At 45.0% G+C, this 21,665-nt stretch overlaps 1 protein-coding gene and 1 long non-coding RNA gene across 2 annotated transcripts; both read right to left on the bottom strand.

Moving 5' to 3' along the window:
• Positions 1-11,803: 11,803 nt before the first annotated feature.
• LOC144464543 (uncharacterized) lies at positions 11,804-14,662 on the bottom strand. Its single transcript, XM_078172033.1, has 3 exons — positions 13,448-14,662; positions 12,519-12,577; positions 11,804-12,217 (listed from the first exon to the last, which is right to left on the bottom strand). The coding sequence occupies exons 1-3, from the start codon at positions 13,821-13,823 to the stop codon at positions 11,993-11,995; spliced, it is 660 nt and encodes a 219-aa protein (XP_078028159.1). The 5' UTR covers positions 13,824-14,662; the 3' UTR covers positions 11,804-11,992.
• Positions 14,663-20,251: 5,589 nt separating this feature from the next.
• Positions 20,252-21,202, bottom strand: LOC144464544 (uncharacterized). The gene is made up of 2 exons (XR_013492257.1): positions 20,983-21,202; positions 20,252-20,552 (listed from the first exon to the last, which is right to left on the bottom strand). It is a non-coding gene; the product is annotated as an uncharacterized LOC144464544 (long non-coding RNA).
• Positions 21,203-21,665: the final 463 nt, after the last annotated feature.

Here is a 21,665-nt window from a genome sequence, read left to right on the forward strand (position 1 = left end):
CGCAACCTCGTTCCCTACTTCCCGAACAAACTTCCTTTGTTTTCTATTAAATATCAAAAACTCAAATACTCAGAGGTCAAAAAATCACTGGAGACACGTAGAATCAGGTGCAACTGAGTTTAATGTGCTCACAGGCAACGAAACACATCAACTCAATGAGTCAAGCTCCGGAGCAGGACTGGAATTTCTTTGTGCATTCGCTTTTATTGCTGGTGAAGATTCTGCTGAGTCTCCACCTTTTTTCTTTAATCCTACCCACTTGGGCTGAACATAACGGTGTCACGGCTCTCCGTTCTTCCCTTGAAGCCAGCCTACCCACTTGTAGGTGCCAGCTATTGTTATTGTAGTATTTTGTATTAAGTTTCTTTGCATGTCATATTTGGTCACTTACGAGGATGTGTCACGTGGTGTTGGTGGTACGTCAGCAGCGGTAATAGTAAAATCAGCTGTTCTTCACTGGGCGGTTCTTATGAATGAACTGAGAGGGTGAGGGGGGAAGTCTCACTTTTGCTGACCACTTTGATCGCTTTGATGCTTTTGGTCGCTCAACACTAGCAAAAGGAATTGTTTTTAGACTTTGGGAAGTTGTTTCACTGTTTGTTTTATCAGCAATAAATATGTAAAACGCAACATCTTTGGAGCGAAGATTTATTGACATGCCAGCGCATCCGGCAAGTAAAGTTTTTCCCCTACTTAGCCTCTTGGCGACTATATTTTTGCTTTTTGGATAGTCGCTCTACACCACTGGAGCTTGTACATAATGGTATCCCAGCTCTCCTTTTTTCCCTTGGAGCCAATTTTACCTTGTAATGCTTTCCTGGGCAGTCTAGGCCTGCCTCCTATTACCAGGGTCATATCAGGCCAAGCTGGAATTCCCCTAACTTTCCACCAATATTTCTGAGCCCATCCTCATGCTATTTTTAAAAAAAAATGATGCACAGTGAATCCTAGGTACTCCTCCACCACAATGCTTAAGTGCTCAATGAGTGTATGTGTGTGTCATAGGAATACATGAAATAATAAACCAGTGTGTGACTTGTCAGTGCACAGAATACATTGCTTCAACATGTATCTTTAAAGGTCAACTTAAAGCTGCAGTATAAACACTACAGTAAATCAGTACATTACACTACAACTCCTTCAGGGTCCTTTAATGGAGGCACATATTTACACCAACATGTCTCATGTAAACCAAGTCCATTAGGTTTCACATTTACATGCTTGGTAAAAGGCCTGTGCAGTAGGAGGCAGGTAAGGAGAGCATGCTCATGAGGGCTTGGTGCTTCTCCTTGTTCACTGGCAGAAGACTCTCATATGCTCTGGGGTAGACCCTGCTGAAGGAGGGAGCTGAAGGAGGTTGTCTTTTCCGTGACCTTGTGATCAGCCATGACTTCCAACCCTCATAGAGGCTGTGAGTCTGTTTGGTGTGGAGATTCCATGGATCAGCAGCTGGATTGGCAAAACAACACAATGTCAGAATTACTTTATTCCTGTTGTGACACATTCATTACTTCTATGACAGGAGATAGTTACAGGAAATCTGAATAGTACCTGTCAGTTTAAATCACATTTTAGATGTCATTTGCAGGCCAGGTGGGTTCTTGAGTCTGAAGTCCTCATTCTTCATCTCCATGACTCGAAAAGGATGCTGCTGCTTTGACTGCACAATCATCTCTGTTAGATCTTCAGGGGTGTGGAGTGTGGACACTTTGCGCCTCTTCTCTATAATGCACAATCACAGGGCAAGAAAGAGTGGCCAGACACCATGAACTTCCGCTCAATCTCAGTGAAGTAGCCCATGGATATTAGAAGCTCACTCAAATCTTCTTTCTTTCTTCATCTGATGAAGCTGCTACAAGCTTAGCAAAGTAAGCATCACATTTTGCACGTGTCACTTCTTGGCTGGCCAAAAATCAGGTTCTCCTGTTTGAAGGTGTCTCTATACAGCCAGAACTTTGCTGGGGACATTGGTAGCCTTGGACCATTGCATGAACGTCTTGAAAACGAACCCCGTTTTTCGTGTGGGGGTTCCCAGTCTAGACCGATTCACGTCTCCATAAACTTTCAAATCAAACATGTAAAGTACTCACCTAATAGGCACAGATGTTAGGAAGGTGTACGGGGGTTGCCATGTGTTTGTATATCCGTTATTGTTCAATAAACATGCATTTTATCTCGGGATGTCTTGAAATTTTCTTCACCCCTTCTTCGTCCTGCAATGAATGAGTGCACCGGCTTTCTACTGCGCCACAGCGCCACTATAGCGGTTGGAGGTGTACTACCAATGTGCAATACTTACTTAAATGACTAAAACTTTAAATATCCAGTCTGCAGTATCAGTGAAATTAAATGAAATCTGAAATCAGTGAAAACACTCATTTAACTTGAAATTTGGCTATATAACGAGATTTCACACACAATAACTAGGAAGGAGTGTTTACTATCCCTTCACTTCCTTAATGTGGAAATAACTAATCAAACAAAAATCAGTTATAGATTCAGTCTATCTGGAGGCTTCACAACTCTGCCCATCCTGGTAGTAGTCTGTCCAGCTGGCCGGGCTCAAAGGTGCTTTGGGTGGTGAAAGAGAGAGTTCAGTAGGAGCTGGAAGTCGCGGCTCCTTCTCAGGCAGACCTGATGTTTCAGTCCAGGGTTCCTGACGTATCCAGTGGCATGGATGGTTAGCTGCTGCAGTGCTTTTGCGAAGGTGTTGACTGTTGTGGCGGTATTCCTTGTTTCCACAGTCCACAACATAGGATCGCGGTACATTGTGTGGTTTAACCACAACTCCAGGGGACCATTTGTGGCTACCAGGATACGGTTGCATTCTGACCTCATCCCCAGGCTTGAGAACAACAGGGGGGTTGCCTGCTCTCTTGCGGTCATGATAGAACTTTTGAGTGTCCTTGGTCTTGTCCAGAAGTTGCTTAACTTTGAGAGGGTCATAGGCTGTTGGTGCAAGCAGCACACGAGCAGTAGGCAGTGTATTGCGAGGCCTCCTGCCCATGAGCAGTTGAGCTGGCGACAGGCCTACCGCCTCAAGTGGAGTAGTTCAGTAATCCATCAGTGCGAGGTGCTTGTCTGGAGCTTTACACCACAGCTTCTTTACAGTTTGCACTGCACGCTCTGCTTCACCATTTGAGTGTGGAGTGTGTGGTGAAGATGTCTTGTGTGAGATGCCATAACACTTACAGAAGTCTCTGAATTCTTCTGAGGAGTACTGTGGACCGTTGTCTGTCTGGAGAGTAGCAGGGATGCCATGTCTGCTGAACTGGGCTTTCAGAGTCTGCATGGTGGTGCGGCTGCACATGTCTTTCAGTTCATCCACTTCAATAAACTTTGAGTAGTAATCCACTAGCAGGACGTACTGTTTTCCTTCAAACTCAAACAGATCTGATGCCACCTCCTGGGTCAGCAATCTTGATGAGAAGGCAATAGGCTGACTGTCCTGCAGCAGGACAGCTCCAAGTCCACTGCTGCTGGCATCGCTGAATATCTCAACAGGCTTTGCAGGATCAAAATACTTGAGCACTGGAGGGTGCGTGCACAACTCCTTGAGTTTGTCAAATGCTCGCTGCTGTGCTGGTTGCCATGCAAACTCTGCCTCATTCTTGAGGAGCTGACGCAGTGGAGCATCTTCCTCACTGAGGTTCGGAATGAACTTTTGACAGGTAAGTGACAAAGCCCAAAAAACGGCGGACACCATCTTTGTCTGTTGGTGGCGACATGCACCGAACTGCTTCCACTTTTGCTGGGTTTGGTTTCAGTCCATCAGCTGTTATCAAGTGTCCCACGTATGGCACTGATGTCTGGCGAATGTGACACTTGTTGAAGTTGAGCCTCAGATTGTAGCTTGTTGCTCTCTGGACTACTCTGCGCAGGATGGCATCATGCTCCTCCATCGTGGGGGCTGCTATGAGAATATCATCCATCACGCTGATAGCTCCTGTGATGCCCTCAAGCATTTCATCCATGATGCGCTGGAAAATTTCCGGTGCACATTTCAGTCCAAATGGGAGTCTCAGCCATCTGTACCTCCCGATCGGAGTGTTGAAGGTTGTGATGAAAGATAATTCTTCATCAAGTTTTATCTGCAGAAATCCTGACTTTGCATCCAGAACTGAAAAAACTTTCGCACTAGGCATTGCGGACACAACCTCCTCTATGGTGTGCATGGGGTGGTGCTCTCTCTTTATTTAAGTCACTTGGATCTATGCAGATTCTTATCTTGCCATTGCGCACTGCAGCTACCATGGAACTCACCCACTCTGCCATCTTTCTCCATCTCAGGTAGTTTCTCCACTATCTTTTCTTTGAGTGCAGCTGGCTGACGGCGGACAGGATGAACTACACCTTTAGCATCTGGATCAACTTTGATCTTGTATGTACCTGGTAGGGTTCCGGTGGTGTGTGTCAGTTCCGGGAACTCATCCAGTCCAGCTGGTACACTCTGTGTTAGAGTAGTGACACCAGTACTACACGAGATGTTCTTCCCAGCAGTATTTTTCAGTGAGTCAACACAAACAATCAGGCCTAAAGTCTCAGCTGTATCACCACTGAGCACATTCTCCTGTGCAATGTCCACGATTTCAAACTCTGCGCTCACTTCACACTTCTTGTGTTTGGCCAGAAGATCAACTGCAGCCACCGGCTTCAGCTTGTGGTTGGAATAGGAGCGGAGTACTATGCTGGAGCGTTTCAGCTCACCTGTGTACATGAGTAACTGGTATTTGTCCAGAGTCAATGTGTTGCACTTTGCTCCTGTATCTATTCTGAATTTCACCTCCTGTGACAGAATTTCCAAGGTTACTATCCATTTATCCTCTGCAGCATCATCAGTCTGTGTCAGGTTTATGTCCAGAATTTCATCATCTGGGGAATCCTGACTTGGCTCGACACTCACTGTACTTATTGCTCACTTACGACACACAGCCACCCAGTGATTTGGCTTGTGACAGTAGGAACACACTGAGCCTTTAGCTGGGCACTTTCCTTTGTTTCACTTGTGTTTGGTGTCTTTTCCACAACTTGTGCAGCTTTTCTGCTGGTTGACTGATTCCTGTTTCTGGTAAATTGGCTTTGTTTGTCCTTTGTTGTACATTTTCTTATTTGGTGCTGAGAACTTTGGTTTAGCAGACATAACAGATACTTGAGAATCTTCCTCTCTGATGATTTTCATCTGTTTCTGTGACATTTCAAACTGCTGAGGGATTTCTATAGCTTTAGGTAGCGTCAGATCCTCACCTCCGTCCAGCAGTCTTTCTTGGACACGTTTTTCTCTCATTCCCGTGATTATGGTGTCAATTAACACATCGTCTGGATCAGGGTACTCACAGTCAATGAAAATAAGTCTCAAATCCTTCACAAAGTTATCAAAACTTTCACTTGAACCTTGTTTCCTCTGTTTGAAACGGTGTCTGGCTATCCTTTTATTTTTCCTCGGTCTGATGTATTTTCCAAACTTATCCAGTACCTTGGTAGGATCCTCTTTTTCACCGTCGGCCCAGTTTAACGTCTTGTAGATTTCTCTGCCTTGCTCGCCGAGCCACGTACCTAGCCAGCCGACTCGTTGTTTAGCTGTTAGCTCGGAGAGCGGTCCGTCGAAGACAAACATGACGTGACTCTTGAATCTTTCAAACTCTTGATATAAATCCGGAGCTTCCCAGTCGATCTTGGGGTTTTCAAACTGTGAAGATGCCATAATTGGGTACTTATTTTTCTTTTTTTTTTTGTTCTTGACAGACTTCTGACACCAGGGGCGAAAATCCCATTTCATAGTAAAATTTAGAGAATAATTCCAGGGGGGGACAAGGAAAAAAAGTTATAGCCTGTCTTTTATACAACATCTTTTACTGCAATTTGACGCTTTAATCTTCTCTCTATCTCTCCAACAGGCAGGCATAGGACCTTTCTTACACTGGCTGAGTCCACCTGCACACTCCAGATTTAAAACAAAATGACTGAAATCAAATTAACATGTACACAATGACAACAGTCAGGTGCGCTGTGCTGTCCAAGGTGTGAGTGTGTCTGGAGCAGAGCAGGTCTCTGTCTCCCCGTGCGCAGTAGTGTGAATATTTATGCTATTAAGTAATGGGAGAAAATATGTCTCTCATTGTTTAATAGCAGCAAAACAATAAGGCTTCATTCATCAAAGACTCAAACTCGATCTCTCTCCTTCTCTCCAATTTCCACCAGATGCGTGTTGGTTGCGTCTGCGCTCCGGCACGGCAGCGGAGCCGATAGGATTCCATTCTAGTCAATGCGTGTGTTTCCACCAGCTGCGGCTGTGCTGCGTTCCGGCTCCGTCTCAGCTCCGGCACTCTGGAGCCCTCCGCAACAGATACGCAGGACTTCTATTTTTGCCGGACGCCGGAGCACAACGCAGCAATTCAGCAGATCGTGCGGGGCAGGAAGTCGTGCACAGAAACACAATAAAACATCCGGTTAATTTTCAAAATGAAGTACATAGTGTTCACGGCGGATCATATTTCCCTGCACTACACCTTAAAAACTACATAATGGGCAGAGGCAGGCCTGAAGTCAACAAGTCAGAGGTTTTCAGACGTCATTTCACCCCGTGAACACCATGGACGAGGAGATATTAATCATGGCAGTGCACCGAAATGTCTTCCGGCGGAGCTGCACCGCACCGCACAGCAAACGCAGCCGGTGGGTATTGACGGACGGCGGAGCACGCAGCGGATAACCAGCGCTGCCGTTCTGCAACGGACACGCATCCAGTGGAAATCCGGCGTCAGGTATGTGGAATGGATCCTTCATCTCTGGCTGGCTGCAGGAGCAAACCGTTTTGTTTGTTTTTTTTTCGTTTTTTTACCGGCAGTGAGATAAACATTTCCTGCAATTAAACCAGTGAACTGTTTTATAAACAGTGTGCTGTGAGATCTGCCGCTGCGCACCTCAAAACCGTGCGTAATAATCGCGCGTAATGACCGCTCCTCGTCAGTTAAACTGCACGTCTGTCATGTTTGTCTCACTGACAGGTGGAGAGCCTACAGATATTAACTACGAGCCGCTCCGTCACTGACTGCTCTTGTACTGTCCTCTACCTCTTCTTTCTCTCCTGTCCTCTCTGACTATCACTAAACTCTGGCTTTTGAACAATGCAGGAGAAATGTTGCAGACAGTTTATATTATCAGCCTGGGCCTGGGGCTTGTTGTAACAGTAAATGGGATGTGTTGTAACTTGTGTAAGTTAAACTGTATCCGCGAGAGTACATCTTACCCCGCGCGATGTGGGCAGCCGGGTCCAGCCACACGCTGCAACTGCTGCCAAGTACTAACAGCTGCTAGCCCCGCCCGTTGGAAAGAGTGTGGGATATACCACTACTAGGAATGGGAGGGGGGGACTAAATCTTTTAAGATTTAAATAGCACATTATTGTGCTTTTATAATGAGCACCGCTTACATTGTGCTTTTAATAAATACTACTGCATTGTTCAGAAAAAACTAATTGTGTCTCAAATTATTCTAGGGGGGTACAGCTTTATTGAAGGGGGAGTCATGTCCCCCCTGTCCCCCCCGGGATTTCCGCCCCTGTCTGACACCATGTAATGTACTGCACACCGGACTTAGCGGGAAGCCATCTTGTTTATTGCTGACAATCTTTGTACAGAGCTACAGGGACTCAGCAGGGACAACAGACTGCAGCTAGAAAGGCAAAGCACTATATGAACTAGCGCGTTTCAACGCAATATGTTACAGATATGTTCCTTTATCCCCACTGTCACCGTAGGATGAATGTGGTGTGGTCTTAAACCTGGGCGATATCTCGATATTTTGGATGTATTGATATTTTTTTAAACGAGATATGGAATGCGACGCTATCGTTCACATCGATATGGTCTGTTGCTGCATGCTGTCTTGCCTGTTTCTCCACTCTGCAGCCACCACTTCTTTCTCCCTCTCTCTCTCGCTCTCCCTCATACACACACACACACACACACACACACTCTGCCCTGCCTCTCCCTGTCCCTCTTTCTGAGCGCTGCCCCCCTCCCCCTGTCGTCACTATCATATTTGATTGCCCTACCTGTGACCCGCAACTTTCGTTTCGGAAATGGTTGCTATCGCTAATGTGCTCACTTGTATACATTTTATTTATTCAGATGTTATTTTATTTACTTCAAATGTGATGCTTCTGAGCTGCCAGATCTAACTCTCTGGCGGGCCGCACACTGGAATTTGCAATCAGTGGGGCTGGCTGAAACTGAAAGCATTGCGGCGGCGGCGCTGTCGTAGGACCAGGGCAGGAATTTCACAGGGGCCACGAGGGCCATGGCTCTCGTGCCCTCCCAATTTGGCCCTGTGCCCTTGAAAAAAATATCTGCCCTAAGGCCACAGTGGCCTTGATGCCCTGCCCGCACTGCCCCAGGTGATTTTGCAATTTTCTCCTCTGCCTCTTTCCTGTCAACACGGCTTTGACACTTGCGTCTACTGAGAAAAAAATAATGCGATGACAGTCTAGATTCTTATTGGGCAACCTCAAATGCTCTGTTTTTCAGAGGAAGCATCCTATGGAACTCATTACCACCCTCAATCACAGAAAAATCCAGCCTTGCTATTTTCAAGGGTCACTTAAAAGTGTGGCTCAGAAACAATCAAATACGTATGTAATCATGGGTAGTATATTCTTCACTCAAATATCAGCATGAAGCACTTCATGGGCATAGTGCAATATCACCTGCACTTAACACTTTGTGAAATGTGACCGTTTAAAATAAAAATAAAAAAAATCAAATGAGACGATGCCTACATCACCGGTGGTGGGTTTGATTCGAGCATGGCATGAACCGCTCAGACGGGCTATAACAACAGTTTGACACCAATCTATCACCGGCCAACCAGGAGACTTCAAACGCCAGAGCAGGGATCGGTACCAAGACCCGGTATTAAACAACCCAAGGCAAGTTTAATGAAGACCGTAATAATAGTAAGCTCCGCCATTATCTGCGTTACTTTTTAAAGTTTCGGTTTCATCATCATTCTGCAGCCTCTCTCCTGCTCTCTGCATGTCACCCCTCACAGTGCGCGCACACACACAGACACACAAACTCAACAGCAGAGAGGCCGCGGTGCAGATGAAGGGAATATAACTTCAAGATGACTCTAGTTGACGACAACTACGCTTGATACTATGAGTAAGTGTAATAAAACCTCTGCCAGCCAAGCCAGTACTTTATCAATACATGTGATCAGTATGTAGAAACCCAAATTTCAATCTGCTCTGTCCACAGTCTCTTATTCACCGCTATTATGATTTATGATCGCGATTCGCGGTCGACACAAGCACATCGTGCTCGCGAGGCTAACAGCAAAGTATTAGGAGTGAGGAGTTGACGTAATGACACAGCGCCCCGCCCCCGGAGATGATGACATGCTCCTTATTCCGCCATTTTGAACTTACTGGCGCCGACCGCTTCCACTGTACTACCGACTACTGCAACGTGTTCATTGTTTTTGTCTAACGTTACTCTTATCTAAGATGCCTGGGAGACACTGCTGTGTAAAAAACTGTTCCAGTTATTCCCACGATTCGCATGGCAAACGTAGAGACAATGGGGTGCGTTATTTTGGTTTGGCATGAAAACAGACTGCGTCTGCAGTGAGGCAGAGAGCCTCAGCACAGCCCTGACATTTAGGAGGTTCACAGGCATTTTTGTCATGTTTCCAGTTCGGCTTAACCAACCAGTGGAAGAAATGGGCAAAACACAACAAGCTGAAATTTGCAAGTAGTTTTATTAACAATTCAATAGATTAAAAATGGGGGCCCAAGTTAGGGGAGAAAATAGATAAAATGGGTCTGGAAGCCAGTTCAGTTGAGAGGGGGAATAAATGTCTGTGACTGGGTGTGCTGTCCTTGTGTATAGCGAAGCCGATATTCTTACAACAAGGTCGGTGTATCTGGTCACTGTTATGTGGCTGGTCAGGTCTGGCGTTGCACGACGCTTCTAGTAGTTCTGCTTGACCAGGCAGCTCTCCACCTTGACCCAGCCATGTGGTAGACGCAGCAGCCCTCTCAGCACACCCAAACTGCAGAGGAGATTCACAGCCGAAATGAACAAAACAAAACAGCAAACATGACTCAACATACAACACAACATGCAATGCATCCCACACCAACAGACAAACAGTACTCAATAAACGTTTCCAGAGAAAAAGGAAACAACCTATACCTGCAGAGGAGATTCACAGCCGAAATGAACAAACTGTCTGTGTGTGTGTGTGTGTCTGATAAGTACTCAGCAAATTAGGAGGTAACACCCATCACACCTGCATGCCATCAGCCCATCACCACAGCAATTCACCAAACATGGAAACCACACCCACTAACCACTGCACTCTCACACACACACTGGGTGCTCAAATCATAAATAAAATAAATCACTGCAACCAAACGATACAAGTCTACCCTGTTACACCCCTCCCTGCTGAAATGGTCGTTGTCCCAATGACCGCAGTACGATGACACACTGGACACACTGGCACTAAAAATCATGGTATCGCTGGGGTGGCACTCCTCTAGTCGGCCTTGTGGATTGTCTGGACTCCAGGGGTCTGGATCAGCACCTGTAGGGGCCCAAAACCCAACCCATGGGGGACCTAAGGGGGCCCTACCTAGGGTCAGTGGCTGGGAATTTACAGGTAGGGCTAGTTGCTGACTTGGGGCCTCGCGCACCTGACTGGGACCTGGTGCTGCCTGCTGTAGTTGAAAAGGAAGGGGTCTCAACAAATTGCGATGCACAACTTTTTCAACATCCCCCTCCCCCTGTCTGATAACATACACTGGCAGTTCAGAATCTAGCCGTTTCACTACTGTGTATGGTTGTTGTTCCCACTTATTAGCCAGCTTACCCCGGCCCTTTGCTCTCATGTCCTGCAACAAGACTGGCTGGCCAGGGGTCAATGGCAGGATGTCAGCCTTCCGGTCATAATGGGCCTTTTGCCGGGACATTTCAAGGTCTCTATGCTGCTTGGCCTTTTCAAATGCGAACTGCAGTCGTCGCTGGTGGCATTTGACCCAGTTGTCCACTGATGAGCAGCCCACATTTTCAGGGAGTCCGAGCAAGCGATCCTGTGGGAGAAATCCATGCCTTCCAAACATCAAATAATGTGGGGAATAGCCTGTTGAGCTATGAACGGTGTTATTGTATACCTGTAGCATTTCAGGCAGATGTTCATGCCAGTTTCTCTTTTCTTCTCCCAGAGTCCCTAGCAATCCTAGGAGAGTCCTGTTGAATCTTTCACAAGCTCCATTTCCTGCTGGGTGATAAGACGTGGTATGACTCTTGGCCACACCATAAAAGTTACAGAGTTCTCCCATCAAATGTGATTCAAAATTGGGACCTTGGTCTGACAACAATCGTTTAGACACACCAAACTGCTGGATGACTTTACTCCACAGTACCTTAGCCGTTGTTGTAGCTGTTTGATCCTTTGTGGCTGTTGCCCAGGCATACTTTGTGAAGTGATCCACCATAACCAGCACATTGTGGTAAGTGTCTTCTGGATGACCTATAGACAGAAAATCTAATGACAACAGTTCCAAAGGAGCAGAGCATCAGGAGCAATAGGTATCAAAGGTGCAGGTTTTGAGTTAGCAGCCTTACGCAGAATACACTGTTGACACTGGGCACACCAGTCTGTCACATTTTTGGCTAAGTGTGGCTAGAAAAATCTAGTCTGAATCAGAGAAACAGTCTTTTCAGGACCCCAGTGTCCAGCCTGTTCATGATACAGGCTGGACACTGGGGTCCAGCCTGTTCATGATACAGCTGCCAAACATGGTGTCGCTCACCTTCTGGAACTAGAAGTTGGATGATGGAGTCAACTTCTTTGGGGTCTTGTCGTGTCCGACACAGCACTCCATCAATCAGTGAGAGACGATGCCAGTGACGCAGGGTCTGTCGGACTGACCCGGGCTCCTGCTGCCTCTCTCTCTTATTGGGCTGGTAACCTCTCTGTAAATACTTTAATACTCTTGCCAGTGTAGGATCTGACCTTTGAAGTCCCTGCCACTGGGCTGGTGTCCGCTCAGGCAACAAAGGTATACCAGGTGTGTCGTGTTGAAGACCGAGGTTTGAGATGGTCCTTCCTGCACCGATGCACATTGCCTTGGCAACCTGGGAGCCGACATGGGCAAAGGAGGGAATCTCCAGCCCCTCCCTCGCTTCCTCTGGATCTGGTGCTGGCCCTTCTGGTGGGAAACGAGACAAAGCATCCGCATTCTGATTAGCACGTCCTGGTTTGTATTTTATTTCAAACTGGAAACTGGCCAGACGTGTTGCCCATCTTTGCTCCAAACTACCAAGTTTAGCTGAGTTCAAGTGCACCAGGGGATTATTGTCTGTGTACACAACAAATGGGGCACAGTGTAGATATTCAGCAAATTTCTTAGTCACTGCCCATGTCAATGCTAAAAACTCAAGCTTGAAGGAGCTGTAATTTTTATCGTTTCTCTCTGTGTGACGTAAGGTTCTGCTGGCAAATGCAATTACCCTCTCTTTTCCATCCTGAACCTGAGACAGAACAGCTCCCAGGGCTCGGTTACTGGCATCTGTGTACAAGATAAAAGGGAGGTCAAAGTCAGCATAAGCCAGAATTGGTGCAGAGGTTAGGGCTTTCTTTAAGGTCTCAAAAGCATCTTGACAGCTTGCATCCCAGTTAGCGATTAGCTGATGACCTGAGCCCCTGGTGTTTTTTGGACTTATTCCTGTTAACAGTTCATTCAGTGGTTTAGCAATTTTTGCAAAGTCTTTTACAAACCTATGGTAGTAGCCGGCAAGGCCCAAAAAAGACTGCAGTTGTTTCACCGTCCTAGGAACTGGCCAATCCTGCACACATTTCACCTTATCAGGATCTGGGGAGATCCCCTCTGCTGACACACGGTGACCCAAGTATTGCACTTCCTTTTTCAAAAGATGACACTTATCAGGCTTTAACTTCAGGCCGTGTCTACTGAGTTTGCCCAGAATAGAATCTAGATGTGTTAGGTGTGAATCAAAATCAGGGGAGTATATGATTATGTCATCGAGGTAAATCAATAGAGACTGCAGGTTTTGATCTCCCAGACATGAATGCATCAGTCTTTGAAAAGTTGCTGGTGCACTAGACAAGCCAAAAGGCATGCAAGTGAATTCAGATAACCCCATAGGTGTGATAAAGGCAGTTTTTTCTCTGTCTGCAGGAGCAACCTCCACCTGCCAGTATCCACTCGCCGGGTCCAGTGTGGTAAAGTACTTTGCTTTGCCCAAACTTGCCAATGACTCCTCAATCCGAGGGAGTGGATAGGCATCCTTGTGAGTCACTGAATTAAGTTTACGATAATCCACACAAAATCTGAGTGTTCCATCTTTCTTATGTATTAGCACAACGGGGGCAGCCCAAGGACTAGCGCTAGGTGCAATGATTTGTGAGTCCAACATACCTTGAATCAGGGCCTTCACCTCCTGATACATTTTTGGTGGAATTTGCCTGTAGCGCTCACGCACCGGCGGGGCCTCCCCAGTGGGAATCACATGTTGCACGGTACTTGTTTGGCCATAATCCTCGTCATGGTTGGCAAAAACAGCTCGGTGTTTGTGTAGCAAGGTCTGTAGTCTCTCCTTCTCCTCTACAGACAAATCAAAACCAGTTAAATCAGGCAGGGGATTTATTTCAGCACACAGAGGTTTAGTCTCACCAATGCCCACTCTGACAGTATGTGCACTGACACGAGTCATACTCACGTCATTCTCTTGCATGATATCTGCTGGATCAACCTCACAGGTCTTAGCTAGTTTCTGATGTCTATAAAGATACATTGGTAAGTCATTGGGATTTCTGACTTTAAGAAGGACCCTTCCCCCCTGGACAGTTGATAAGGATCGGGCCACCAAAAGTTCACCCACCTCAAGAGGTTCCACGAGGCACTGGTAGTCTTTTCCTCCTATCCCTGCTTTGGTCCGACCTCACAACAGCACTTCACTCTGGGCTGGGATCCGGACAGGCTGGCGATTGATGGTACGCACATAACCAATGGAGCCATCAGGAGCTGCAAACTGTGCTTGTCTGGAACAGATTTTAAAACCCATGGCCCATGCCTGCTGTTGAGGCCGACTAGTAGAAAGGCAGTGCAGGGGCTTGTTGTTCATGTTTCTCCAACAACGCTTAATAATGTTCATGCCCAGTACCCCTTCTGTATCAGTCAGGCAATGATCTTTAACAACCAGGAACCCACCATCAGAAACTTCGACTTCACCCACCTTAACAGGTAGCAACACATAGCCGAGGTATGGAATGTTTAGTCCGTTTGTGGCTTCCAGGGCCAGCCAGCTGTCAGCCTCTTTCAGCTGCTTGCCTTCTTTTGCAAAATGCTTCAAGAAAAAACTGTTTCTCATTAGTGACACATTGGATCCTGTATCAAGAATGCATTTAATGGGGACATTTTCAAGCCATAGATCAACTTTAGGGACCTCCCCAATTAATTTGTGCATGTCCTCCTGAATAAGCCCATTCATATCTAGACACCCCACCGTCTGGGCCGCCACAGTGGTGTGCTCTAGTTTAACGATGCCGACCTTTGTTTGTTTCTACAAAACCGTGCTATATGTCCAGACTGAGCACAGATATTGCAAATGGGGTTACCCTGGTCATCGTACTGGTTTGCTGAGCCCATTCGGGGCCGATTTCTCCTTGGTGGTCCACCTCGTGGGCCAGGCTGGTCCCACTCTGCACCCTGTGATGTCCTCTGATGTAGCTCGGACCAGATCTCCTTTATCAAGGACTGAGTTCATTAAACTTGGTGGTCATTTGTGTGTTCATTTCATCCCATAACTGTGATTAAATGTGTTCCAGGTCCTTAACAGTGGGAGTATTAACATGATTGTGCCCCCTCATGGCCAGACATTGTACCTGTTCGAATGCTTCCCCATATACCTGCTCCCTGAGAAAAAGTTCAGCCTTAATGGCCTCGAATGTTAGACTGTCATCCAATAAAATCTTGGCTCTAAACTCCCCCCGGGTTGTAGAGTCTCTCAGTCCCTCGATCAAATGGTCTCTGAGCAAAACATCATCAACCCTCAGGCCTCTTGAGTCCTTCTTTTTAAGCCTAAGGAAGTCCTCCTGCAGTCTCAATGCGAAAGAACTAATGTCCTCATGCGCCTCCTGGCGGGCATTGAAAAACTGAGAACACAGGACCGAGGCAGTGGCTTTATCCCCATACAACTTATCTAATTCACTAAAAATCAGCTCAGCTGTGTTGCGCCTTTCTGGTGGCAAAATTAAAATTTCCCTCTTGGCTTTGCCCTCAAGACAAGAAAGTGTTAAATCAGCTCTAAATTCTGTTGGAACTCCTTGCAAAGCAAAAGTAGTTTTAAGGTTACTCTTCCACTCTCCTAAACCAATATCTGAGTCTCGCCCTTTAAACCTGGATGTTACCATATTAAACATAGGAACCATGCCCACTGGTCTGAACACTGCACTAGGAGCTGGGTTTTCTCTGCTAGGGCCAGGTTGAAGCTCACTTTGATCAGTCATGTTGGTTTTGCCCACCACCGGTTTCTGTTTTGAGCCGCCTCACTGCGCAACTCCGAATGGAATGGTTGTGACATCTAGTGTTGTCATGGTACCAAAATTGGGACCCACGGTACAATACCAGTGAAAGTATCACGGTTCTGAATAGTATCACGATACCACAGCAAAAATGAGGAAGATGTGCCTTTTGTCATTTATAAAAAGATAAATCACTTTTCTATAATACATCAATGATATTTCAATGGAATAAATTACTTATTGACTTATTCATACTTCAAAAACAGCATCAATAAGTGATTAACATAGGGGGGATTGAAATAAAATAAATCAATAAAAATAATAAAACCAGCCACCCTCCTCCCCTGACAAGTAAAGAACAGTCCCTTCATAAGTAAAGAACAGTCCCTAAAGTGCGGTGAGGTCTGTGGACAGTTACCTGCCACAAAGAGAGAAATGACTGAGCACAGATATTGCAAATGGGGTTACCCTGGTCATCGTACTGGTTTGCTGAGCCCATTCGGGGCCAATTTCTCCTTGGTGGTCCACCTCGTGGGCCAGGCTGGTCCCACTCTGCACCCTGTGATGTCCTCTGATGCAGCTCGGACCGGATCTCCTTTATCAAGGACTGAGTTCATTAAACTTGGTGGTCATTTGTGTGTTCATTTCATCCCGTAACTGTGATTTAATGTGTTCCAGGTCCTTAACAGTGGGAGTATTAACATGATTGTGCCCCCTCATGGCCAGACATTGTACCTGTTCGAATGCTTCCCCATATATCTGCTCCCTGAGAAAAAGTTCAGCCTTAATGGCCTCAAATGTTAGACTGTCATCCAATAAAATCTTGGCTCTAAACTCCCCCCGGGTTGTAGAGTCTCTCAGTCCCTCGATCAAATGGTCTCTGAGCAAAACATCATCATCCCTCAGGCCTCTTGAGTCCTTCTTTTTAAGCCTAAGGAAGTCCTCCTGCAGTCTCAATGCGAAAGAACTAATGTCCTCATGCGCCTCCTGGCGGGCATTGAAAAACTGAGAACACAGGACCGAGGCAGTGGCTTTATCCCCATACAACTTATCTAATTCACTAAAAATCAGCTCAGCTGTGTTGCGCCTTTCTGGTGGCAAAATTAAAATTTCCCTCTTGGCTTTGCCCTCAAGACAAGAAAGTGTTAATTCAGCTCTAAATTCTGTTGGAACTCCTTGCAAAGCAAAAGTAGTTTTAAGGTTACTCTTCCACTCTCCTAAACCAATATCTGAGTCTCGCCCTTTAAACCTGGATGTTACCATATTAAACATAGGAACCATGCCCACTGGTCTGAACACTGCACTAGGAGCTGGGTTTTCTCTGCTAGGGCCAGGTTGAAGCTCACTTTGATCAGTCATGTTGGTTTTGCCCACCACCGGTTTCTGTTTTGAGCCGCCTCACTGCGCAACTCCGAATGGAATGGTTGTGACATCTAGTGTTGTCATGGTACCAAAATTGGGACCCACGGTACAATACCAGTGAAAGTATCACGGTTCTGAATAGTATCACGATACCACAGCAAAAATGAGGAAGATGTGCCTTTTGTCATTTATAAAAAGATAAATCACTTTTCTATAATACATCAATGATATTTCAATGGAATAAATCACTTATTGACTTATTCATACTTCAAAAACAGCATCAATAAGTGATTAACATAGGGGGGATTGAAATAAAATAAATCAATAAAAATAATAAAACCAGCCACCCTCCTCCCCTGACAAGTAAAGAACAGTCCCTAAAGTGCGGTGAGGTTTGTGGACAGTTACCTGCCACAAAGAGAGAAATGTGAACGGCTGCTTTTTCCTCTGACACACCACATACCTGTGTGCCGCCACGGCTCAGTTGTCCAGGTACTACTTGGCAGACATGACGCCAACAAAAGAGGAAATTAGGCTACTGGACCTGGAGTCGGACTTCTCTGTCGCCGGTAAGCCGTTATCTTGCACCGCGGAGCCGCCGTAGGCTATTTGACCACCGTATTCCTGTCTGTGACCCCCGTTCAACCCCACAGTAGTGGTACATGAGGCACCATAGTATTACGGTACTCCACCCTGCAACACTGAACGGAACGCACCAGGGCCTTTTCTGAAAAGATCTTGGTATACGTTCCAGCACGTTCTGGCTCAAATTAAGCACTGTGTGTAACTGACCTATAAGGAAAACGCCAGGAGGTGAGGTGTGTGCATGTGTGTGTGTGGAGGAGAGGGGAGAGGGAGATGCTGGTAGAGAGATAGTGTGTGTTGTCAGATACTGTTAATGTCACTTATTATGCTTCTATGCATTGATAGATCTTTTTTAGTCTGTTTCTGCATCATGTTGAGGAGGGCCATGCCTGTAGCCTATATGTATAAATATATGTATGCAAAAAAAAAAAGTGGATCGGTTGCTCGCTGCTAAAAATGTAGCCCATCGACATGATCTGGTTTTGAAATGCAGCCCAGTTGAAATAGTAGCCTAATTGAATAGCTCTGCTGTAGTTTGTTTGTTTGTTAGCTATCTAACAACACATCAAAAATAATTGTAAGCTGGTCTTGTTCAGTGAATCAGTTTATCATGTACACTCAAAAAATATTTAGGCCTAATATTTAAGATTGTTTACTTATAAATACATAAACCTGGTTGTTCTATATTTAAAACACATTGGGTTTAATAGTGCTATTAAATAAATCACATTATTACTTATTATACTTATTATTACTTGAGCTTGTTTTATTTATTAATTTCACAGATAGTTATACATCCTTAGTCCTTAAATTAAATTCATTATGAACGTGGACTTAAAATCATTATTTTATTTTATGGCCTCGCTGCCCTGGCTTTTGGCCTTTGTGCCCTCAAAAAATTGACAACACGAAAGGCTACGTGGCCTTGCCCCTAAAATGATGAAATTCCAGGCCTGCGTAGGACCACTGCCTTTTAAAACGACCATTTATTTATTACGGAAAATATCAATATATATCTTCCAGGTAAAGATATCGAGATATTGATTTTGTTCAATATCACCCACCCTTATGTGGTATGCAAAACAAGTGAAACCAAAATTTAGATGATGTTTTCATCTTTGAAGGTAGAGTGCAACAACTACACAACCCTAGCCCCCACTAATCTTTATTAGATGTTAGCAAAATAAAACAAAATCATTCCAACAAGATGACAACAACAACAAAAAAAATCTAATAATTTCATTGTGGGTCTTATTTTAACACAAAGCTGGGTAGATCAATAATATTAGTCCTGAGGACAGTTCAGTGTCAGCAGCAGTATTGCAAACAAAAACACAACTAAAATAGAGTACAAAGACAAATACAGTGTGTTTACATGTTTTATTAACGGGTGATTGGAGTATACCGTTTATGTGTTTGAGCATGTCGACACCATATTTTGGTTACAGAAACCGGGATAAGACCTTATCCTGTTTATGAGAAACCCGAATATGTAAGGTGGAGTGACACCATCGAGTCGATCTTACGTTTAAAATATAGTTGTTATTAGCGGTGATGTATGGTAGTTAGGATGGACCCTAGTGCAAGATCTTGAATTAAATATCTTATAGTGTATTTGTGGTTTTATAGTTTATGTAAACATATGATTTTATTGTAAAATAGAATGCCACTGACTCCATGATGGAGATGGGTTTGTCTTTACGATGCTATGGTTGGCCCCACTTTTTCAATTTAACATGAGTTTTCTTTTGAACATGGATGTATTTCTAAGGTGGCATGGCTGAATGAGTTACAAGAGGCTGTTCACTGGCCAGCATTCTGTTGGGGGGCCTGCTTTCTCTACCACCCCCCTCCAAGCACACTGCCTGCACTGTCTGTATTTATACCCCTGCTCATTAGGTTTATTACAAAAAAGAATTTTAGTGCAGTTTGTGTTTTTGTAACAATTAGTTGGGAACAGAAACCGACCGTGCTTTTTGGCTGCTCGCAGCGCCTGTACCTTAATAGTAAGAGTAGACGCGCACTAGAATCGTATCGCCGGCTGGAGTGACCGTGTTTTGCAAACGACATTTCGGCGGAGCATGCTGGTTTCGAGGTGACGCCAGGATCGACGGATGACAAACGATGAGATTGGACAATCTGCATTTAAGAGATGGGAACTTCGGGAATGGTGGACTTCGACCGATTTCCGGGTCACGTGGTGGATAACATCATCAGCGAACTGGGCCCAGTATTTCAAAGTGATCTGATAGGATTATCCTGGCCGGATTGGATTAAATCCTGATCTGATCTGAAAACTGGGTAGTTCAATACAGATCAAGAGAATCCTGATCCCGGGTAGTAATCCAATCCTCCCTTTAATCCTGATCCCGGCTAGTAATCCAATCCTCCCTTTAATCCAGATAAATGCTGCATTTGGGTATTTCAAAAGTTAAGGCAGAGATCTGGATCAATTTGATACCAAATTTCAGGATTATTTGGATCCCACCTCAGAGGTGGATTTGACAAAGCCTCAGCTCCACTTCACATAGATATTGTTACTCAAGATGTTCATTACACTTAATCTAAATTAGTGTTTTAGTTGTAAGTAATTTCAAGTGTAGAAAAATATTGTGGGCATACTTCCTGAAACTGCTGTAAATAAGAGTAACACATACAGACCTATTTCTCAACATCTAGTTTCACCTAACATTGTAACTTGTTTGTACCAAAACATCCAACATATGTTTGTGGCCAGACAAATGCAAGGAAATGCAATGCAAAGCAAATTTATTTGTATAGCACATTCTTTTCTTTACATAGAGTGCAAGAAACAACACAGGGATTAACATAATAAACACATGGCAATTCAAACAAAGTATAAAAAAAGCAATTAGAAACAAAATGTAAATCACAATAGTGTCACAGAACCTAAAGACTGCTCACAGGTCTGAGGTGAGCTTCTTTTCCAGAAGTTTTATCTTCAATTCTGTCTCTCTCTGCTGAAGCAGCGTCAGCTTGAGCTGCTCGTCAGCCAATTCAATTTGTCTCACCGCCCTCTCAGTCTCCATTCTCTGTCAGGAATCCACAATAGTCACAGAAATTGTTTAAGTACAGAAAAGCATATCATCAGCATTACTGTAGCATACCCAAACTCAGTCCTCTGACACTTACGAATGAACCGCATAATTCATACTAGTAACGTTACTATGTATTTTTCCTATACAGTATGCTCTGAGACACATGTAAAAAAAAAAGAAAAAGAAAAAAAGTCCGCTGTGTTGGCAATAACAAAACGTTAAACTCTGAACAGGTTGGTGTTTAAAGAGTTCATGTATGACGTACTTCAGATTAAATCCCTTTTAAATTAAACCACAGACCGTAAAATACATCCACAAAGCCAGCTACCTCGCTAGCCTGCTAGCTACTTAACATGCAAGTCAATGGAGCCGCGTTAGCTACCGTTAGCATGACCTCGGCTCAATTAGAGATCGCTACGCCCACGTTTTAAGTAGGTGACAATTCAAATAGCTGGCTCACATGAGATGGTGGGTGGCCTTCGTATGGTCTTAAAAACGCTACACATTAGATAATGGTAAACCTACATTTTGATGTGAAAGCTGTGCTACCAACTGCTCATTTCGTGAAGTAACTTAGTCCGCCATGTTTCAGATCCGGGGCGGAGTCGTGAGATTTGGAAATCCGTATCCGGTCAGATTGGGATCAAAGTGATCCACCCTGCCAATGTTTTGAAATACCCAGATAAAGTCAGCAGGATCACCTTGATCCCTGACTGAGAAAAGGAGGATTTCATTATCTGGATTATTCTGATCAAGATTACAAGTTTTGAAATACTGGGCCCTGCTGGGGATCACGCTCAGCCTGAACTGACCGTAGTTATAATAATACACGCGCACTACAATCTAACTGAAGCTGGCCTTGGTTCGGAAGCGGCGGCTCACATGTCTGCAGTGGTGCTGTCTCCCTTGCGCTCCACAGCCGTGCAGGTGCTGAGTCTGACCGGCACACCGAGCCCAACGGGTCTGTGAGGTGAGTAACGGCTCACCGGAGCCACTGCAACATCGCCTGTTTATCGTTGTTTGTGGGTTTGTTAAAAACTGTGAGAAGATCCTTGTGACATTCCCTCTTGGTTGTTGGTGTGCTTATGATGTAGGCCTGGTAATCCG

Source organism: Epinephelus lanceolatus, chromosome 10 (genome assembly GCF_041903045.1).
Source record: "Epinephelus lanceolatus isolate andai-2023 chromosome 10, ASM4190304v1, whole genome shotgun sequence".
Lineage (NCBI taxonomy): Eukaryota > Metazoa > Chordata > Actinopteri > Perciformes > Serranidae > Epinephelus > Epinephelus lanceolatus.